The sequence below is a fragment of the Bemisia tabaci genome, chromosome 4 (genome assembly GCF_918797505.1).
Source record: "Bemisia tabaci chromosome 4, PGI_BMITA_v3".
In the NCBI taxonomy this organism is placed as follows: Eukaryota; Metazoa; Arthropoda; class Insecta; order Hemiptera; family Aleyrodidae; genus Bemisia; species Bemisia tabaci.
The window spans coordinates 1,944,581-1,967,974 of record NC_092796.1 but is presented as its reverse complement, the minus strand read 5'-3'; the positions used below and the strand labels follow the sequence as shown (position 1 = coordinate 1,967,974).

The following is a 23,394-nucleotide window of genomic DNA, read 5'->3' as shown; positions in this document are numbered from 1 at the left end:
TCTCGAATTTTGATCACTTGGGGTGATACAGTAGCTTCCGAGACGCCCAAAACCGGTCGCCGTTTTGCTTAGAAGCGCCGGGTTGCGACGTTGCCATTTTTTAAAGTGGAAACCTTTAAAAATTCATATCTCCGCCGCATCTCAACCGATTTCAATGAACTTTTTTTTAAAATGTTCCTCTTAAATAGAGCTTTCTAGTGATATATAGTTTTCAGGGGTTTACTCGGCTTTAAGTGGCACTTACGCGGTTTTAGCAGTTTTTGATAGACACAAAAATTTAGTTTTTATTTTACCACGATCGTGGAATCGACGGAATCTAAACAAAAACCAGTCTAAACGAAAGTTCAGATTCTCACCTTTCTAACGAGCACAAGATCATCCCGGGGAAACGTTTAGTTTCCGAGATATGACCGCTCAAAGTTGGTCACACGCGCTTTTGCGCAATGTGAATGCGTCTTATCACTGAATCATTCGCGAGTTAGGGGTCCCTTACGTTCAATTCACGTTGAAATAATTACACAGAGCAGTAAGGTGTCCAACACGAGCCATTTTTTCACCTTCAGCTGCCGATGTGCGACGTTGCCATTTTTTGAAGTGAAAACTCTTAAAAATGCATAACTCCGCTGCATTTCAACCGATTTCAATGAACTTTTTTTTGAAATGTTCCTCTTAAATAGAGCTTTCTAATGGTATTTAGGTTTCTGGATTTTATTTACCTTAGGGAGGCACTTAGGTCGTTCATATGGTTCTGTGCAGAGATTTTTCATACAAAAAATAGTGTCGCTATTTATTATTTTTATTTTATTTACTTTTTTTTCGAAGGGGGTCTGGTTTTTTTAACATTCAAACTTGATCGGATGATCACCATCGCTTAAAGTATAATGCAAAAATCTTAGTAAAAGAGCAACACCACCCACGCTTGTACAACAGGAGCGTCGCTTTCAATATTTGTACCTTGTAAGAATAGCGGTTAAAAGAATCCCTTTATTAAAGTTCTTTGTTTTGAATTCTGTCATTTCAAACCCTCCCACAACCCTCGGAAACAAAAAATAAAAATACAAATAAATAAATAGCGACACTATTTTTTGTATGAAAAATCTCTGCACAGAACCATATGAACGACCTAAGTGCCTCCCTAAGGTAAATAAAATCCAGAAACCTAAATACCATTAGAAAGCTCTATTTAAGAGGAACATTTCAAAAAAAAGTTCATTGAAATCGGTTGAAATGCAGCGGAGTTATGCATTTTTAAGAGTTTTCACTTCAAAAAATGGCAACGTCGCACATCGGCAGCTGAAGGTGAAAAAATGGCTCGTGTTGGACACCTTACTGCTCTGTGTAATTATTTCAACGTGAATTGAACGTAAGGGACCCCTAACTCGCGAATGATTCAGTGATAAGACGCATTCACATTGCGCAAAAGCGCGTGTGACCAACTTTGAGCGGTCATATCTCGGAAACTAAACGTTTCCCCGGGATGATCTTGTGCTCGTTAGAAAGGTGAGAATCTGAACTTTCGTTTAGACTGGTTTTTGTTTAGATTCCGTCGATTCCACGATCGTGGTAAAATAAAAACTAAATTTTTGTGTCTATCAAAAACTGCTAAAACCGCGTAAGTGCCACTTAAAGCCGAGTAAACCCCTGAAAACTATATATCACTAGAAAGCTCTATTTAAGAGGAACATTTTAAAAAAAAGTTCATTGAAATCGGTTGAGATGCGGCGGAGATATGAATTTTTAAAGGTTTCCACTTTAAAAAATGGCAACGTCGCAACCCGGCGCTTCTAAGCAAAACGGCGACCGGTTTTGGGCGTCTCGGAAGCTACTGTATCACCCCAAGTGATCAAAATTCGAGAATGCCTTGAGGCATCTTTGGCCGTTTTTTCACCACCACCTCTTAACCCGCGTATGCGGACAGTTTCTCATGGTGGCCGGCAGTCAGGTTTGCCCGGAAAGAGACCTAACTTAAATAAACGAAAAATCTTCAAACTGTTGTAAACTCTCCTTGTGTAAGATTTAAATTGATTCATAGCTTTTGTTTTTGCAAAGAAAGAAAGAAAAAGGGAACAAACACTTGAAAACAATTGAAATAATACAATAGAAAAAGTTAGTGAATCGTTTGTTTACTGGAGTTCGTTTTTATTACTCCTTTGCTTTTGCAAACCTGGTTGGCAGTGACTGAGAAAAACTGCCTGGAGACGCGGGATAGCATGTTACAAACTACGCAGATTATGCGCTGAGGAATGCACTGCAGACTTTTTTTATGTGCCCAACGTGATTTCTGTTCGATTTACCCTTAAAGAGTATAATTATTTGACTGTATCTCTTGCGTGCAACAGACCCATTCCTCAGGGTAATGCTGAAGGTGTGCATATTAGTGTAACAGTAGGAGTTTTTTTTACTGGGCAGCTTATTTAACCGTTATCATAGTAATTGAACATGCTGTGACACAATCAAGTTTTCATCGTATGTCAGCACTCTGGCTTAAGTGTACACTGTACATTGTTCTTTAAGGTACTATGCATTTCAATGCTAGTTGGGCAATAGCCCTATTACCCCTCTTCCCTTTTCCCAAGGTGGCCTCATTTGAGCCAAGTGCAATGTAGTATATTTGAGCTTGAAATAACAGTTGAGAATTATCCTGGTAGCTTTACTTACATCAAAGTTTTGACAGTCCTGACCACCATCTTGATGAAAGATGTAACATATCTTTTTTATTGCCAAGTGCGACTCCTGATACCGTTGGTCTTGAGTTTTTTTTGAGGTGTTACCATTGCTTTGTTCTTGAATATTGCCTTGTTAATTTAGCGATCTTTTGGCACATTTTTTGAGTTCAGTAGCTTTTGATTAAACATTCATTTTAACTTTTTAAAAATATGTGGCAATAAAAATGCCATTTTAGGTATCTTAGTGGTAGTTTGGAAGCTTTCCCATTTTCCATCTTATTTTTTTTGTTTTTTATAAGAAAATTAATTTTTTCTGCATGTGCCAAGTGCATCTTTTTATGAGTGATATGTTTTTTAATCAATCTGTGTGGGTGTCTAAATTTCAGCATGTTTGCCTTTAGGATGTCCTTTGTTCTGAATCATTCATGGCTTATTCTAGTAGTTAAATGGATCAAGGGTTTGGAAAAGTACAGCAAAGTGTATCATTATTTTTGTCTATCTGAAAGCCAAAGCAGACAGAAACATTTTGTGTTGTCCCAGCATCATGTTTTCACTGAAGCTGTTGGAACCCTTCACTTAGAATCCAAACAACCTATGAAGAGGTTGCCACATTGGAACTTAAGTCTTTCTTCTTATAATGCAAAGTTTCCAAATTGTATACATACATAAAGCCGCTTTTATAGCGCAGCCTCGCGCTTTGCGACGCCCAATCGCCATTGCCCCCTATCCTCCCAGAGATCATCAGATCTCCAAATTGCATAACTTTTAAATTTATGCATTCATACGCTTTGCGATTTCTAACATTATTTTCTGTTAGAACAAAATGAATCATATCAGTTCGTTCTGAAAGGATCAGCCACTAGTTCTTTTAAAATTGATAGTCATTGTTAGAGGTAAAAGTTGTACCTTGCTTAAACGAAAATATTCAGATGTTCAAATCATTTATTTTTTATTGATGATGTTATATTTTTCAACAGTTTCGACTCCAGCTGCATCGTTAGGAGGTCTCACTTCGCCTCTCAATGGTCTAGCTGCTTCTAGTCTTGCTATCCCTGATGCCATATCCCATTTCAAATACGGTAATTCTACTTAAATCTAATTAGAATGGTATAACATAAATCTCTGACGCAACAAACAATTATACTGTCTCAGGTTTAAAATTTAAATTTATCTTTTAATTTGAGAATGAAGAAGATAGATGTATCTACGAAAGGACCACACATGTCAAGAAAGTTTGATTTTTCGAATACAGCCTGAATCTGTGCAATGTCTCAAGTATTGCAAAAATTTGAAGGAGTTGTGACTATGATAACCAGTAATGATCATTTATTTGCTTAGTTTTATCATTCAATATAAGCCAGACTTCATTCCATTAAAAAGTTCTATGTCTTGTGCTCTATGATTGATGCTTAGGTTGCTACTATTGCATTCAAAGTAAAATGCTGCCAAACATATAACATGTAAATTGATTGACTGTGCAGACACTTAAGGAACTCCCAATCTATCAAATGTTTCTTATAACATACAGGAATAACTAAATATTTAAACATTTTTTTGAAATTTTCACTCTTACTAATTTTTTACTTGGCCACCATAATAGCCTGTATAGAGACACAAATTGTTACAATGATTCAGATTTTCATTTTAGCCGAAATTTTGAAACTTGAGAAAAAGCCCAGAGAATATGTTGTGCTAATTAGCTTTGAATTTGTCTATAGGGACAGCATCAAACCCTGCCGGTAAGAAAGTCGAGGGGCCAGAGGGCGCCAACCTTTTCGTGTACTACCTACCTCAAGAGTTCACGGATGCGGACTTAGCACAAATCTTCATGCCTTTCGGAACCGTTATTTCGGCCAAAGTATTCATCAACAAAGATACTAACCAATCCAAGTGTTTTGGTAAGTTAGAAAGCCCCTGTTTTGATGATCGCGCATTCTGAAGTTTCAATTATTTCTTCTTTCAGTCTAAATTGAAGCCGAAGCCTCCTTCTCCTTGAAACCAAAATTTTTTTAATGAGCGGATTTGATTCACTAAGATAAAAACAGAAAAACGCCAAAAAAAGCTTTAAATTTGGTTATTATTATCTGTGAAAATGTTTTTCCCCCTCAGGAACACTCTGAAAGATTTTACGTTAGTTATTTTATTTTTTATACATTTTTAGGGAGGCAAAAAACCTAAGTTTAACTTTAAAATCACTTTTTGGCGGTTGAAGACTTTCACTATCTAAGGATCATCAAGAATTCCTCAACAGTCAGCTCAAAATATATGAGTGTGAAAAAGTCATGCTGTCTTTGCTGTCTGAGCTGTCACCATTCCAAAGGTCAAATGTTTTAAATCTACTAAAGGCCAAGAATAATTAAAAGATGAAAAGTATGAGTGTGTCACTTGTACTGTCATAGATTATTTCTGTGTTGTGTTCTTCCATTTTTTAGTCTTACATTAAGGCCTGTATTATAATGGAAATATCTGTGATTTAGTCCCTTACTTTTTTAGGCAGAAAAAAAAATGTTGGCTGTTTTTAACCTGGCATCTTCTCTAGGCAGGGGGTTTATTTCATGATTACCATTCGATTATTATTTGTCCTTGTTCGCACTTGTTCCTGAAAAACATTCACTAATGATAAGTTGCTATTCAGCTCTTTAATATGACTGGCTACCTTACTTCTTCGTCAGCTCTCTAGTCGAACAGAATTTAATTGTAGATAATTTATCTGAGAAGCCTCTGTACATAAAGTAACATTAATATTTCTAGCAGCAACATTATTTTTAATTTTTTCAAGTTTAACGGGATTCATCCTCCTCTATTTTATTCTAAAACTTCCTTAATTAAAAAGGCTTTAAAAATATTTTACAATTGGGTAATGAATGTCTCTAGATTAGTCAACGTCTAGAGGGGGGGATGGGGAGAGAAAGGCAGGGAGGGAGGAGGGGAAGGTGAAGAAGAAATGGAAGTGGGGGGGGAGGGCGGAAGGTGGGAGGGGGGGGGGGGCGGAAGAAGTGGAGGGGAGAGGTAGACAGGGTGAAAACCAATAATTTTAATCTTTGGTAATGGTGATTAAATCATGTGTATGAACGGGAGAAGGGTTGCGCGTTAGGATGGATAGGATTGAGGGGTACTTGGGGGATGATTGGGGGGGGGGTGGGGGTGGGTTTTCAGGGTTTTTTTTGTTGGTTATAATTTATGGTGGCGTGTTTTGGCGATGTTTGTGGTTTTTTAGTGGGGTTGTGTGGGGGGGGGGGGGGGGGGGGGGGGGGGTGTTGGGGGTTTGGGGGGGGGGGGTGGTGGGGTGGGTGGGGGCGGGGGTGGGGGGGGGGGGGGGGGGGGGGGGAGGGTATCTAGACTGGTGGGATGTGGATTGGAGGGAGATTATGAGGTGGCGCAGAGTGGGGAAATTAAGTGGCGCGAGGATTATGCTGTGGAACTTTGGGCGGTGAGGGGCGGTAGGGTCCCTCCCCTCTTGGGCCTGTTTTTTGGTTGGGTGTTGTTTGAGGTTTTTTATTTGGTGTATTTTTTTGTCTTGGGGTTTTTGGTGTTGGTGATGGAGTCCTTGGGGTTTGTGGGGGGCAGTTTTTGTTCTTTGGTGTTCTAAGTGTTATTTTTAGTTGTGTCATGGTTGGCTTTTTTTAAGTCTTATTTGTTTGATTAGTTTTTTGTTTTGGCGCTGTGTTTTTCTATTTGGTGGGTATAGTTTTTTTTGGGGGATTGTGTGGCGTGTTTGGGTCCATGGTTTTCTATTTTTTGTGTGTCTTGTGTTTCTTATTGGTTTTTTTTATCGGAAGGGGTTTTTTGGTTTGTTGTTAAATTTTTATTGGTGTTGGTGTTTTTGTGTTTTGGTGGGGGGGTGGGGTTTATTTACTTTTGGTGGGGGGGGTTTGGGGGTGGGGGGGGTGGGTGGTTGGGAGGTGTTTTGTTTTGGTGGTGTTTTTTAATTTTTGTTGGTTTTGTGGTGGGTGTAGTTTTTTTTTTTTTTTTGGTAGGTTTTTGGCGGGAATTTTATTTATTTGAATTTAATTAATTTGGGGGGGTTTTTTTTTGTTGGTTTTGGTGTTTTGTGGTGGTGGGGTGTTGTTTTGGGTGTTTTGTTTTTGTTTGTGTTGGGTGGTGGTTGTTGTGTTGTTGGTGTTTGTTGTGGTGGGGGGGGTGGTGGGTGGGGGGGGCTTTTTGTTTTGTGTTTGTTTGGGTTTGGTGGTGTTTTTGTTTTTTTTGTTTGTTTTTTTGTTTTGTGTTTTTGTTTTTTTTGGTTGTTTTATTGTTGTTTTTGTATTTTTGTGGTGTTTGGGTTTTGTTTTTTTTTGTGTTGTTTTTTTTTTGTTTGTTTGTGTTGTTTTTTGTGTTGTTGTTGGTTTGTGTGTTGTTTTTGTGTTGTTTGATTTGTGGTGTTTGTGTGTGTTTGTTGTGTTATTTTGTTTGGTTTTGGTTTGACTTCTTTGTGTTGAGTTTCCTTCTTTTGTATGGTCTTTTTTTTTGAGGGGCGGTTTCTTGTGGTATAAGTATGTAATTTATGTATTTATGAGGTGGGGTTTTGTGTGCGATGTGTTTGTGTTTTGGGGATTTTTGGGGTTGTCTCGGGTGAGGGTGGTAGCATTGTTTTGGGTTTAAAGAGGTTATGGTAGGTTTTGGCTATTGGTCTGGGTTTTTAATGTTACTGCGGGGGAGGATATTGGCTATATTTATTAAGTTTGTTGTGTCTTTTCGTTGGCCTATACTATTTTGGCTGGTATTTATACTTTGTTATGGTGTTATGGGGTATAGTTATAAAGCGGTAGTATCGTTGGTCTGGATCATTATAATACATATTTGTTTGGGTGTTTATTGGACGAGGTGAGATGTAATGTGAGAGTGTATGGTCAAATATGAATATGAGTAGGATTGTATATCCATAAATACGAGATAATTGTAGAAAAGAAAGGTGGTATAGGGGGATGAAAGAGAGGTCTTGGTACAGTTGGGTGATTTGTGAGTATTTATATTGCGTTCTTTGTTATTTTTTGTTTATGTCGGTGGCGGGGGGTTGTCTTTTTGTTAAGTGAATGTGTAAGTTATTAGTTAGTGGGGTAGTGATTTGATTAAAGGTTATTAGTGTTGTGGTTAAAAGTATTGTTGCAACATTATGATGGTGAATGGGGCTAATATTTGGGGGTTTAAGGTTTTAAGGCGGGTTTTCCTTGGAGATGGGGGGGAATTAGGTTAGTGGGGTTTTGGTTGGTTTTGGTCACGTCGGTTAATATATTATTGGTGGAGTGGGGGGCTTTGCGTCTTGGCTGTCATTGGGTTATTATTGTTATTGTTTTTTTTTAGGATGGTATTTAGATTTTTTTTGCGTTGGGGTTATGGGTGGTTTTTTGTTTGGTGGTTTGGCGTTCGTTTCTTTTTATCATTGAGCTAGGTTAATTGGTGTTTTGTGCTTGTTTTTGGTGGTGTGAATAGTGTGTTGTTTTTTGGTGCTGGGTTTGGTGATTGCCTTGTGTTCTTTTGGTTTGGTGCTTGACTGAGTGAGGAGCTGAGTCCCTTGGGTTTGGAGTGGTGAGGGATTTGGAATTGGTTATTCTTTTTGTTGTAATTATTGTGATTTATGTATTTTGGGGGGGGAGGGTTATATATTATATTTATCGTATAAGATGGTGGTTTCGTGGTGGTGGTAAAGTTGAAAACACCTGTTGGTTTGAGCGAAAGTGGATGTGAAGAAGGACCCCCTGTTTCATCTGTTGGTTTAAATGTTGTTAGAGTAATGTTTGAGCTGTGAGGGGGGGGGGAGGGGGTGGGGGCGGGGGGGGGTGGGGGGGTGGTTGTTTTCTTGAAGGGGAAAAAGAGTGGGGTCTGGAATTTAGTGGTGTTTGGAAATCTTTCTGAGGGTGAGGTTGGGGAGGTAGTGGAGTGGTGCGTTGTGAGGTTTTGGGGGTGATTGATTGGTGGTGTGTAGGGTGAGTGCTTGATAGTGCGGGGGCGGGTGTTGGTGGGTGTGTGGGGGCGCGCGGGTGGGGGTGTGCGTGGCTTGGATGTTTGGGGTTTGTACGGGTAAAAAAATAAGAAGATAGAGCGAGGGGGGAGAGAGGAGGAGATTGCTATGTAGTTTCTGCAGGGGGGGGTGGGGGTGTTGTGCGTATGTGGGGGGGGGGGAGGGGTGGGGCGGGGAAGAGGGTGTTGAGGGTGGTGAGTGTTTTGTTGTCTTTTTGTTTTGGTTGGGGATGTTGTGAGGGGGGGTGAGGGGTTTTGTCGGTGTGGCGTTGTTGTCTTTGATTTCTTTGTTTTTTTTTTGGACGGTGTTATTTTTTTGGTTTTTATCGGGGGGGTTGGGAGTAGATTTCGAATATTTAATTTTTGGGGTTTTGGTTTATGTCATCTCTTGTGGGGTTGGGTGGGGGGGTTGGGTTGGTCGGGTGGTTGTCTTTGTCTTCTATTGGGTTTTTGGAGGTATAAATTTATTTGATGTGGTTTTTAGGTTGGTTAGTGTTTTATGTGGTTTTGGTTTTATTTTTGTGGTTTTTTGTGGGTTTTTTTATCTGGCCTCCTTCTTGGATTTGTTTGTGGGTACCTATTGTTATTTACAGGTTTGTTGACTTTTTTGGTGGGTAGATGGTTCGGGGGCGGGGAAGGGTGTGGGGATTTTTGTTGGGGGTTGTTTTGCTGTGCTGTTAGAGGGTCCTTTTGAGGGCGTGTGGTCCGTGATTGGGGGGGGGGGGAGGGGGACGGGGGGAAGGTGAAGTTGGGGGGGGGGGTTTATGGTGGGGTTTTTGTTATATTGGCGAATAAATACTGGGCATGTTGATGTTGGCGATATGAATTGGGTTGGATTGGGGGGGGGGGTGTGGGTAGTTGTGTCGTTTTGTTGTTTATCGAGGACACGGCTAGGGGGGATGTTTTAGGCAGATTGGGATTTTCTAATTGGGAAGGAAAGGGAAAGAAAAAAGGGGGAGCGATGGGATTAGAGAATTTATGGAGGAGGATATAGAGGGTGGGGATAAGAAGGAAATGGAGGGATGTATTATTTTTAAAGGTTGTGGTTTGTTAGCGGGTTTAAACAGTTGGGTGGGCGTTTTCGATGGAGGGTAGAGACTAACATGTTGTTGTGTGTTCTTTGGGGGTTTGGGTGGGTTGGGGTGGGTTGGGTTGGGGTATTAGAGGGAGTGTGTTATCTGGGTGGGGTGTGCGGAACGGAGGTGAGGATGAGGAGGGAGTGAGTTGGTGTTGTGTGGGTTGGGAGGGGGAGTGGTTGCGTATGTTTATTCTGGTTTTGTTGAAGGTAGGTGGGGGTGGGTGGGAGGTTGGGATGGTGGAGAAGGGGAATTGCCTTTCAGAAGAGGGGTAGGGGGGTGGGGGTAGTGATGGGTTATTTTAATTTTTCTTTTTTTTTTGGTTTTTTTTTTTTTTTATTTTTTTTTTTTTTATTTTTTGTATTTGGGGGGATATTTTTATTTCCATGTAAAATTGAGGATAGGAATCTATGGATGGTGCAATTTTAGGGTGGTGGTAGGGTTAGGATGGTGTTAGATGTCGGTGGTGATATGGTGTGGGAGAGTAGGGTGTAGTATAGGTGGTGGATAGGGGTCGTGGGGAGTGAGGACCGATGAGGGATGATGTTGGTGTGGGGTATGGGGAGGGTGTGAGATGAGTGTGGGCATATTGATACTTAAGACCGTGGGGGATCGTGGGGATATTTGAGGAGGGTGTGGGAGGTGCATTGGTGTATGACAGTTCTTCCTTGGGTGGGGGGGGGGGTTTGGAATTGTTTCTCTTGGGCTGAAATGGTACAGATGCACTTGTGAAATGTATGGTTGTAAGGTCTAAGGGGGAGGGCATGGGGGCAAAAAAAAAAAAAAAAAAAGAAGGAAAAAAAGCAAAAAAGTGTCAAAAAAAAAAAAAATGTGTCGAAGAAACGGGAGAAAAAAGGTACGGAAAAAAGAATAAAGGTCAAAAGCACAAACCCACAACAAAAACGTTTACCCCAAGTTGTCAAATAGTACACAAAAAAAAACAGCAACATACCACGTTTCCGGCAACATTCCCCCCTCTACCCACCTTTCCACTCTTACAACCTCCCCCCTTACCACCCCCACCTCCCCCTCTCAGCCCCCATCCCACCTAGCACATGATTAATTATATTACATTGTCCAATTTTTTTTTTTTGTTTTGTCCCCTTACGGCCCATACTAAAAAGTCTGGCTCTTCTGCACAAAAAAACAGTATTGGGATGAAATGGGGAAACTGAGAAGATGGAGATCTGAATGCTTGAACTCTGAATCTGAAAGCTGGGAAAAAAAAACAACGTTCTAGGCTGTTGAAGTGGGAAAGAAAAAAAAAACACTAGGTTGTTTGTTCCTACCAGGGGGCACAAATAATCAGGCTGAAACCTCTCCTAAATATGTTTTGTGGAATTTAATAATTGTTGTAATGTGAAGTGTTAGTCTTGTGTAAGTAGTTATTTCAATGAATTGGTCACTGTTGTTTTGCATTCGGTTCCCAGAAACAATTTAAATTAGTTCTTAACTGCCTTCTAAATCATATTTAGATTTCAGTTATTTGGGAAGTACCCGCCGAAGCAAGACATAACAGTCCTGAAATTTATGTTGATAGAATATCTTGTGTATTTGGAGGAGACTTTTGTGATGTTTGAGTTTCTAGCAATTAGGTCAACTATAAGGATTACCGATAAGGGCGACGTACTAAACAATACCGATTCAACATACTTGGGAGCAACCACCTGGAGATCTGTCCAGGAGATGAGCACAAACTCAATTGTTGTGCCAAACTAAAAATGAACTGATGATGACATACCTAATGTTATTTGAGAAACCCTCTTTAAAAGATTTAGATCCCTCAGAATTGATTTCACTATTAGACCAGAAACATCTTTCATCACATACTAAAATTTGACACTAGAGATTGTCAATACATTAGCTGCATTTTTAATTCAGGATTCGTACAAATACTCAAAATTTTTTTTCATAAAAATATCAACTAACTTGAAAAATTATCTAAGTACTCAGTGTGAGGTATGTTGCACAGCTATTAAGTTTTCTTTCCTTTTGCAAAGCAATTGCACTAGTGCTATCCAGTAGCACATCGCCCATTCATTGATCTAGTGCAAACAATGGATGCTGTGCTGCTGGTGGTATGGGAAAACCACCCATGCTCGCCTATGAGTGTAGGATATGGCTCAACATTTGTCTGCTGCTTGCAGACAAATGTCAGAGTCAAACAAATGCACACTTACCTTAAATGCGAATTTTACAACATACTCGTTTTCAGATTATGCAGATACTGAAGTTCTGCACCTTCGACCAACCTATAGTTCCTCATTGTCATGCCTCAGACCTAATGAAGTCCAATGAGGCTAATGGGATCTTTATTTCTATCCACAGGATTTAAAAATAACAAAAAACATGTCCTGTTTCAGCCACTTTAAAAGTAATGCAATTTTAGAATGTTCTTATTCACAGTGACTTTCTCATGTCTGAATAGCAAAAATAATTGTCAGTGGTATCCAATTTTTTTAATTTATTGTTTGTAAGTATGAAGTGAACTAAACTCTGAAGAATATTTTAGAGTTTTGTTAAACCCTAAACGACAAAGAAACCCCGTTTTAAAAATAGGACCGGAAACGATATTTTTGGCAGGCACCGATGACGTAGCCAGGCAGGGGCTGGGCGCAGGGGCAGGGTGTTTGTTGATAGACTAAACTCATATTCAGACATAGCCTTGCTAGGTCAACTCAACTGTCGGCTTTTAATTGGTTTGATTCTCATTAGATTTTTTACCCCCTAGAATTTATTTTTTTATTTAACGTTTTTATTTTTTCACGAAATTCCATGCAAGAAATAAATATACCGCCATTCTGCATTAATTCCTTGCTATTGACCTTAAATGAATCATGAAATCCAATTCCGACCTCATCAGTCAGGAATAATAGTTACTTAGTCTTTCAACAGTAACTGTGTCGGGCGTAGATGGTGAACAGTCTTATGCGTACTTGTCTGTATTTTATGTAAATATGAATGTACAGACTTCCATGTTAATGCTACTCTGTGCCTATGCCTTCAAATATCCTGCAGATACTTACTCTTTCGGCACTGTTTACTCGCATTGTAGCCGTGGAGTCAGTGAGATCAGAGACTCAGGAGCCTTCACTTGTTGACTTTTCAGAGGCTGTTTTCTATTATGTTGCATCACTCGTCCGCTTTTGATACACAGAATACCAAGAAAATTGAGAATTTTAGAGAAACCTGATCGCTAAGTCAAGAGAAATACAGGATTTTTTACCTCAAAATTATGCATTGGTCGCAATTATCCATGTAATTCAAAGATTCTTCATTCAGTACTGTCATTCCTCATGATCAGTGAAGATGACAGTTTGTCTTACGTACTGTTTTATCATTAGAAAACAATGATATCAGGGTTCCTGACAGCCTGATAAACCCCGATGGCCAGAGAATCCAAGGGAAAAATCAAGGAATTTTTTGAGTTAAGCATCAGCTTAGTAAATTCAGAGTGCCTTTTATATGTACATGCCACAGAAGAGATTTTGTCCATTGCTTAGTAAAAGTTAGCCTAATCAAAATAAATAAAATCTCAGTTGAGATTTATTACTCGAAAGTCAAGGGAAGTCAGGAAAAAGTCAGAGAAAGTTAGGGTACTGAAAAATGAAGAAATTATGGAAACCCTGCATTATTCATCAAAAACTTGCATATCTTTTAGCAGCTCTCTAAAATGTAACGCAATAAGAAATTCATCTCAGAAGTTCTCTCAAACTCCATCACAGAAGTTGGAATGTTCCTTAATTTCCAAGTTTTCTTATTATTATAACTTACGTTCAAACCTCACATAAGAAAAGTGTGATATCTAGTGAAAGTATTGGTAAAGTCTGTACATGTAATGAACAATTGACAACTTGAATGCACTTGAGATTGATGAAGAAAACTTTTTTTTCCTCCTCTTTTCCTTCAGAGATCAGATAAAAATAAAATTATTAAACAGCCCACTCCATGGTATTCATTGCTCCAAAATGTCTTGAAGATATGGAAAACCATCAGGAATTTTAAATAACATCCAAAAGTTCTCTTTAAAGAACAGGAAATATTGGAATGGTTCGGAATTTTTTATGCCATCCGCTTTGGTTAAACCAGTTATCCTAAGAGTTATGCAGCAAACAACTGTATTCATGCATGATAAAAAGAGGTGTGAGTCTTGCTGATGGAGGTAATTTAGTGAGTGTAATGTCAAGTTGTTCAGAAAGATGTTTAGCTTCCAAAACATACTTTATTTTTTTCAGTAGCTAGAGAAACGATAATCCTAGCCCTAGAATAACCTAGCCTAGAATAACGATTAATCTCTTGAAGGATTCTGACAGACACCCAAAAAGCCTTACAAAGTGCATTCTATTGTGTATTCCATTGCTATTCTTTCATTGTTCTCAGTTTTGATCTGTTTCAACTTGACTCTTAGATTCTAGAAAGTCTCCAAGTCTTTGTTTTAGACAGTTTTAAACAATAGGCTTATTTTAAGCGTATGTGCATCTTTTTTGGCTTAAGCTTGAACTCAAAAATAAATCTCAACCAACAGTACAAAACCTCAACATGCCTGTAGTAAATAAGTGTTCGAAACTACCTGTATGGATATCGAGAAGGTTTTCGACAAAACTTGAATCTGAATGATATTATGCGAGATAGCCGAATTCATTGCACTTCTGTCTTTTATCTCCAAATCTATGCGAGACGTTTTGCCTCAGGAGGCAACTTGTGAAGGCAGCTGATCTCTGATTACATGTTCCTTTGTTTTATTACTTTTTTTCTCTCTCTAATATTTGTTGGATCACCCCCTCACCCATTCTTAATACTTGCTGTGTGGGTGGACAGACATCCAAGATTCAACATCATACCTATCTGACCTGCGTAGTCAAGATAGCAAGAAATTATTAGAGGTCAGGCAAAGTGAGGAACCAAACATTTTGTAAAAATATATTTAGAGAACTCGGGATAATGTGCAGAAATCTAGAGGATTTAGCTCTAGTTAAATTTTTAAGTGATATTCTTTACAACCCTCTGAGCATGGCAAGCTTTAAACCTAAAACTGAATATGTGCTGATTTTAAAGAAATTGGGCTTGAATAGAGAATTTGACCAATACCGTTCAACCTGTGTTGGTACAGCTATGAGGTATATATAGCTCTTCTCTTGAGGTCTGAAAGAAGAAATCTTAACACACATTCCATTTGTATCACTTTTTAGGAGGAAGAGAGAGATTTACTTGATCACCAATGCATCAGTTGTTGCAAAAATTTCGGCAGGATACTTGCATCAAAACGCAGAATAATTTCTTTTTTTAGTCCTGCTCTTTTTAAAATAAATACATTGATGCTCCAGGTTTAAAGATTATTGTGCTCGAGAAGTTATTTCAGAGAGCATCTTTTTAAAAAAAATTCAAAAGATAAACAGTGCTGATTCCCCTCGATTTTCACGCTTTGTCTCCTTACACTTGTAGGTTTGTAAGTTAATCAATCCTTTCAACATATTTCAGTTATTGCTAAAGTATGGAGTGAAATGTAAAATTTCTTGAGCGACATTTGAATCTAGGATAGTCTGTGACCCATTGTTTGCCCTCTGAATACTTGATTTCTCTCTGTTGTGTGTTTTAATGTGAACTATGTGTGTTTTGTGTCTATGTTGCAGGATTTGTTTCGTATGACAACGTCGCGAGTGCTAAGGCTGCCATACAAAGTATGAATGGTTTTCAGATAGGTACTAGGCGCCTTAAAGTCCAGCATAAGCAACATAAGCGTGCCACTAAACCTTACTAACCAAACTTGTGCAGTTCAAATAGTTTAATTGTTTATTTGCGGTTATCACCCAAATCGAAGAATAGATTTATTTACTTTTTTTTAATTTCTTTCCTACTCTTGTATCAGTTCTCTTCTCTGCTCTGTTGTGAACGGCAGCATTCTTTATTTTTTCTGTTCTTCAGACCACACCTTTCTCCTCTATACTTGAAGTGACAGTAGAGAAGTTTTCTCCGGTTTGGGATTTTGTTGTGAAGAGTACATTGAACAGACCCATACTGTTGCGTCTCACATTACCTGTTTAATAAATAAAAATGTGAGTGAAATGAATCTTCTTATGCCGAGTTTTGTCACCAGCATCAGCCAAATCAACATATTCTGGAAATCTGCAAGAGCTTCATTGAATTACCTTAAAAAATTATGAGATTTGAACAACATGATATTTCCTCCAGAGATGGCCTTAGTGAAATCTGTCCCTGCCAAATCCATAGCTTTTACCGTGAAATGATGCAGTGCTTGCAGAAAGAAAGATTTTCCAGCCTCCGGACAGTATGTCTGTATTGCAAGCATGACTGTTTACCTGTGGACCAAAGGGACAAGAAAATATCAAGTAGACGATAAGTTAATTGTTCAAGTTTTGATGAGTTCCCTCATAAAATTTTGAACATTGTAGGATGAACTTCCTCCTCTATCTTTTTACACCTTAAGAAGAAGTTCTAAGGCTGTCCCGTTTTTAATGAATGAATTATGCCTTTCAAAGTTTACTAATCGCAAGCTTTCAAGTGGGCTTGCTTTCCTATTAAAGAAGGCAATGTTCCCATGTAGAGTAGGGAACATTTACTCAACGTAGAGTAGTAATCTTGAATAAAAGATGTGAGAGTATCGGTCTGTTCTATAAACTCATCACCATGAAATCTTACAACAATAATCCCGTATCATGAAGAAAAGTTGTATCAATTCCCTCTGTTCCCTTCCTTTTCATTTTACATGTTGTTAACTTTTAATCACTGTTCAAGTATTTGCTTTGTTATCATTTACGTAATGACTTCTTGTATACCCTCAAGGGATAATTTGTTTTACTGTGCCTACTCTTTTCGCGTTTGGCAGACGAATCAGTTTTTCAAGATTATTTTCTTTCAATGACTATTAGCCCGTCTATTTTAACGTTAATAATTTCGCCTGACTCTAGTGAAAGCTGTATTATTTACTGTCTGTGAAGAAATTTCTGCTGTGAATTCTGCAGTCAATAGTAGTTTTTTTATGTTTATACAAGATTACATATATGTTTTTGCTTAACATATGCTGTAAAATATTCAGACAATGAAAAATCTTGTTCAGTCGACTAATTCCAGCGAAGCATTCTCGAAAAGATTTGGTTTCGGAATTTTTGTGGAGCAGTACAAATGTCTCTAAGTAGTCAAGTATCTTGCTATTATTATTTGTGATTGTTCCTCTTTAAAAAAAGAAGAAAAAAAATGTATCCTCTTTTTTAATGCAGGACTTAGAGCTGATTGGCTTACTTTTTTCTTTTGTTTAATTCTTGTAGTATCCCTTTCTGTAGAAGTTTCAGAGCATCTTGCGCTACATCTTCTTTTGAAAAGCTTTCTCTAATTTGCTCTTCAGTCTTGGTTTTTATGTTGGTCCCTGTCCCTGTCTCATGTTCTCATCTTATCAGCAAAATTTTATGCAGAGCCAGTTGGCTACTCACAAGGAGTTTTTATGAAAGAATTTTGTTAGTTTTTGATGAGATATTTTCAAGATGGATTTCTAATTTAAGAATTCTTTGAGCTTTATGCAACTCTAATCACTCTTGTACAGAGAATGGGTTTTCTTTCATTTTATTGTCTTTTCCCCCTCTCTTTTTTCTTATCCAGGTGTTTTTGTTTGTTTATTTGTTTCAAGAAAAGAAAGTTGAAAATACTTGTATGCAGAGAATTTTTTATCTTGTGGATCTAAAGTATAAAATCGTCTAGAACAGAGTTTAAATTACCTGCTCATTTTCTTTTCCTCTTCATTTTTCTTCTAGTTTACTCTCTTATCCTGCTAACTCACCAGAAAAAAAGCATATTTTAACATAACTCTCATCCCTTCACCAAACATGTTATCTTTGGGAGCAGGAATTTGTTTTCTTTGTTTGTTTTATAACACTTTTGAAAAACGATTGAACCTCTGAAGCAAGACATTTTCAAATATCAAAAGATTCGGTTCTTTCTTTTTATCAGAAAATATTGGGGCTGAAATCTGAAAATATCTGTACATTTGAAAATAATCTCATCAACATTCTCATAATATTAATCTCTCAATGAAATGATAGTCCATCATGATTTGTATATCTCCTCCCCTAGACTCTGCTTAATTTCCTTTCTATGTGTGCGGGTACCTAATTGTATTCCTGCGTGTTTTGTCTTCTTGCTGAAGGAGATTTGAAAAGTGACAATTTTCTCTGTGATATTCTCCAAAAACCTTCTTTTGCAGTGTCCCCAAAATTGCTCCAAATTTTTTCATGTAGAACAGACCAATCAGAGATGAGTCTACCCTGTCAATCATTCACAGAAAAATCACCAACTTGGGGACATGATACGCAATTGATAACTCAGAAAACACTGCGGTTGTTTCTGTCGTTTTAGTCTCAGCATTTTATTATATTATCATCAACTTGCCTTACCATAAATAAAAAAAGGGACTAACAATAAGAGTCATGGAATTCAAAGGACTTTGATGAGGAATTACAAGAAAGTTATTCAGCAAAACCGTATAATTAAGCACTTTATTCATTTCTGTTTTCTTCGTTTTTTTTTATGAGAGGGTATATTTTTTACCTGCTGTGACTTGAGGGTGAAGTTGGAGCTTAGAAAATTTTTATTTCAAATTATGTATTTATTACCTTTAATTGCCTCATTCGTTGAGGTTTGCCCTGTCTGTTCATTAGCAGAATATTTTTTCATGTTTGATGTCGGAAGCTTTAAGTACCTCCTGTTTTTGTACATATACAGTAGGTATACCTTTCTTGTCTCAGTACTTGTAGGTGTTATGTTACTTTATTGTAAATTATATTTTATTGTAGTCATATTTTTATGTTATATGTATTGTTTCGGGTGTTTCACTTGCTAGCTGTTTTAGTGAGTTGTGATGAAATTATTTTAATTACCAAGTCTGAAAGGGGGAGGAAGATTTGGTCTCATCCCGAAATCCTGCTTTAGGAAAATTTTCTGTTAGAGATTTCTGATTCTTTCAACATTTTAAAGGCTTAGTTATGATGTAAGTCTGCACTGAAAAATCTGTATCATTTGGGATTTAAAATTGAGGTAGAAAACTTGCGTATTTTTCTATATTGAAGCGCCTTGAGTAAGCATAATAGTAAAATAGTTGTGCTAGTCAGAGAATTGTATTTTGATGGTTGAAATTTTTAGATTAGTTAAAAAGTCAAGATCGGCTCCAACTCTCAGGCTCTTTTTTTTTCAGTATTACTGGAGATATCGTCCTTTAAAAGCCGTGATTGATGACATCATCAGAAGTACCTTTAGCAGAGAGATGTCTAAGTCAATATTGGCTGTAGAATTTCAGACCTATCTTATTATTTTGTGCCGTCCAAAAATTCAATCATCAAAGTACAATTGCATGACTACAGCAAACGACCCACTCTCCAGAAGTTCTAAAATGAAAACCAGGTGCTCTTATTTAAAGTGTACTGTTTGCATAAAATAGCATCTGTAAATCTATTCAAGAGTGACGATGTTTCATTTTATGACCCTTTAAACCCCGGGTCTCATATCTTTTCGGATGCGTTCACATATTTTCTTTGCAATGTTCAAGCTGTGAGTTTTCTCAGTTGAGTTACATTTGTTGCAAGGCAAAGTTTGAAGGTTAACAAACAAAGAACTGAAACCACCCAAAAAGGTGGTTTAAAACATTTTAAACCCCAAATGATTTCTAAAATTTAGGTAATTTTTTGTCAATGGCAAAACTCTATTCTATGTACATAAATTTCTAATCCTAATGCCTCAGATTTGTTCAAAGGTAAAATTAAACATTTTGAGATCTCTAACAAGTGGTGTTCATGTCATGACGATTACCAAAATTCAACCGGGAGTCAATTTTAAACCTCAACGTTGCCTCCTTCTTTCTGGCCTTTACGACTGATCTTTACCCGGGCCAGTCAGTATTTGTTTTTATTATTCTTATTATTAATCAAGAAAATGTTTTTTGCTAGTTTCTCCTCCTTTCTTGTCATGAATGAATACTTCATTACCCCACCGCAAATCTTGCTTTCTTTAATCCTATTGACTCAATCCTTTATCAATCGACTATAAATCCTTTTTTTCCAAATTTAAATCTTATTCTTTCTACCATGATTAACATCCTATCAATCGCTTTTGTTACCTGAGTCTTTTGAATCATCCTTTGGAATGTGGTATATATTCCAATTTTTTTGTGTGTCAACTATTTGCTGTGGATGATGTTGCTTTTTTTCTCAGCATAATTTAATATATCAGGTATCATAAGGTTCTGATACAATTACATCCCAACGAATGTTTCTACGTCAGTGTTAATGAAGTCAATTTAAAGAATGTTTAGTATTATTTTTTTTTTTTTTTATTTAATTTTCGTACATACCCTTTAGTTTTGTATTATGCTATGTAATGATTCTCTTTTGAGGCAAAATTAAGAAGAAAAAAATATTAGGTTAATGTACGAAGATTCTTCATCTTTTCAAATGGTTAATATTTCATTTTCTATTATTTTCTGTACTTAATTTTTGTCTCAATTTTGCATAGTTCTTGATTTGAGTACTTCATTTACCAATTTATCTATCTCAATTATTTATCTACCAAATTCTTGATTACCTATTTTTTGTTGATTGTTCACTTAAAATAGATTTATAGCTCTTTGTTATCATTATTTTTATGACTTTCGAAATTCTATAAAATATATTAATTTTTTTCCTCTTGTTTTTCGTAAATTAAGCAGTGGGACTTGGTATCAGAGTAGTGCAAAGCTGTAAAATTCCAACTTTTTGAAAGCCCTCATTCTGTATAGAAATAGTCATTCAACTTTCATGATTTATGTATGATGCTTTTTTAATTATTTAGGGTTATAACGTTTTCTAAGAAAATTTTCCTCGACAATTAAGGAGGAAAGTAAAATAGATATCAAGCACTTCTCTATTTGTCTACTCATGAAGATGGAGCATTGTGGATGTGCTTAGCACTTGTCACTCGAGGATTTACTCCTTTTACTGCTTTGTGCGAAGTGTTTTTATGTTTCTTCATACATCCGTAATTTCTCTCTATAACTTGTGCCTGCCAATTGTGGCGTGCACACCCACCAGTGGCCTAGCTGCCTTCACTTGAATTGTAATTGAAAGGCAACATGTGAAATCCGTTAAAGTCCATTTTTCAAGTTTTCAGTTTTTTTTGTAATATGTAGTAATACTTTTCAATAGTCAAATGCAATCATGAAAAAGATGTGTGGACTTGTTTTGGGATCAAAGTTATCCTAGAACGAGTCTGTACCTCACTTTCATGGTTGAATCTCTATTTGAGAAGTGTCAACAATCCAAACAGTTACCCTGAAGACTGAAAAAATGGACATGAGTGATTATTGCATGACTTGATGCAACCGTAAAGAATTTTTGAAACCATTAATATTGCTTTATCAAAAATTTACAAAATTTTCTCCCCATTTTCCGAAGAACAGTAGGTTGAATAAGAGAGAAAACATGATTGCAACTGTAAGTAAATTTTGATCATCAAACCATTTTCAGTCTGTAAAACTAAAGACTGCCACGTTAAATGTAATGTAGGTTTTATTTTTTAATGCATTTAATATTCAGAGCCCTCCCTCAAACAAAAATAAATACGAGTAAATTTTGACTGCAGTGCACTAAGTACTTACTGATAACTATTTTTTTTTTTGGACCAAAACAGCACTGCTAACTTGATGCCATTACCAATACGGTTAGTTTATTGATGTTACCCTGAATTCATGTGAAATAGGAGAGGTGACATATTTTAATGGAAAGCTCACCAAAAATCCTCCTAGTATGAATTTGCGTCAAAAATATTTAAAACTTGTGCTTCATTGATAAGTTACAATCTTTAAAATTGATTTGATTGGAAACTTAACATTTTTTTTCCTCTCACGATTTTTTAAATTTGAATCAAATTAAGCCGTCAAATAGTAAGGGCATAAGGTGTAAGCATTAGTATCATGTCCAAGGGCCTTTCAAAAATGCGCTGTAAAAAATATGCCCTCTTCAATTAGAATTCTTTCCTATGCCAGTATAAATTCTGTTACCAAGAGAAGTCAATGACTTGATGGTTGAGCCTTAGCAGTTACCAACTAGCTGAATATAGTCCTCTTAAAATTGTGTCATGGAAATATATCTTCTGTCAAAAATTTCTGATAACTGAAATTAAATCTGCTAATCTATCGACCATTTTTCGAATCATCATACACAATAATATTTTACTAACCATAATTTAGCCCCTATTTCACTGTTTCCTTTCACGTATATTTGACTTTCTGAGAAGTATTTTCTTTAGTTCGCCTATTTAGTTCTCATAATTTGCCTTTTCCTGCTTTATTTTCTTCTCATGGAGTTGTTTTCTCGAGAACATCTTTTTACAAAGCCATTTTTCATTCTCTGCACTTTGATTGCAGAGCTCTTGTTTGAAGCATTTTCCATAAGTTTTTCTATTGAAGTCAGTTGTATTTAATTAAGTTAATAAGCTTCTTAATTTTTATTCAATTCAGCTTACGTTAAAGGGATCAATTTTTCCAAGTTAAGATTAAGTTTTAAGTGTTGAAATTTGTGTTTTTTAGATTCTGATCACGAAACACGTCTTTTTTAACAAACTGAATTTGTACCTCTGTCTACGATACCCTGAATAGCTTTTCTTTTTTAATGAGCAACATAACTGATCGTCAATGTTGGTATTATTGTTTATATCTTGGTGACATTGTAAAAAAAAAAGAAGAAAAACGTAAGTGTCGATAAAATTTGTGTAATTTCTATGGAAATGTAGTCTATACTATTTTCTCTTTCGAAATATATCTTATTTTTTCTATTTTTGTGTCTGTTATTCTCTATGGATTTATTATTCTTCAACTTAAAGAGATTCAATCAAATGGAATACTTCCAGTAGTAGTAAACATAAGTTTTTCAACATTGATCATATGGTGTCAAAAATTTAAATCTGAAAAATTCAGGAGCTTGTTTCTGTGCAGTCATAATGTTGACTTTACAATGGAAAATTGGGTGTCAAAAAACAAAAAAATTATTAATTGGTATTGTTACCTAAAAAGTGTTTCATGGACACCATAACACAAATAGCATCTAGAAATGTCAAAATAAAATTTACTTACAGTTCGAAGGTACAGATGTTCTTCGTTCTGTTCAGGGATGAAACTTGTCTGGTTCATGCTGATTTTACACCCAACGGCACAACAATGAACTGGGGACGTGTTTCCCATCAAAAACTCAAATTCTGATTCTGATTTCTTCAAGTCTGAAGAGAGATTTACTTCAAATGCTTTATAATATCATCAAGAATGCAAATCATGGTTTGAAATTTTAATGTGATTTTTTTTAAAATATTGAAGAAGTCTATAAGGCAAAAGAGCCTATCATCATAGGGGGCAAACATTATCTTTCTGAAGTCCTGACAATAGCTAGTGGTATCACATTTTTGTGTGTTTGAGTGCGGGTTGCATACTCAAGCCCCTAAAAAACACGAAATATATCACATCCTCAAGAAATTTCATGAAATATTTCACTGAAATTTCCAATCATTCATTTCTTTCTTACGTACGTTTCATTCCACCCTGGAACCCATTATTCTTGTCTCCAGCCAAAGCTTAATCGCATCTGGATGAGCATTCCGATGTTGCTCAGATTGTGCCATATTTTTTACCTCGCAAACATAAACTGATCATGAAAACAATTTTTTCTTACTCC

General features: G+C 36.8%; 1 protein-coding gene across 10 annotated transcripts in view; it reads left to right on the top strand.

Moving 5' to 3' along the window:
- Positions 1 to 22,504, top strand: part of bru1 (bruno 1) — a 554,208-nt gene extending 531,704 nt beyond the window's left edge. For 9 of the 10 annotated variants that reach the window (XM_072299144.1, XM_019042607.2, XM_019042605.2 and 6 more), the window contains 3 exons: positions 3,644 to 3,745; positions 4,385 to 4,564; positions 15,328 to 22,504. In XM_072299144.1, the coding sequence (XP_072155245.1) occupies positions 3,644 to 3,745; positions 4,385 to 4,564; positions 15,328 to 15,455 (410 nt within the window). In that variant the 3' untranslated portion in view covers positions 15,456 to 22,504. Of the gene's footprint in view, positions 1 to 3,643; positions 3,746 to 4,384; positions 4,565 to 4,827; positions 5,483 to 15,327 lie in introns of those variants that run through there. The other variant, XM_019042606.2, reaches the window with a different exon arrangement.
- Positions 22,505 to 23,394: the final 890 nt, after the last annotated feature.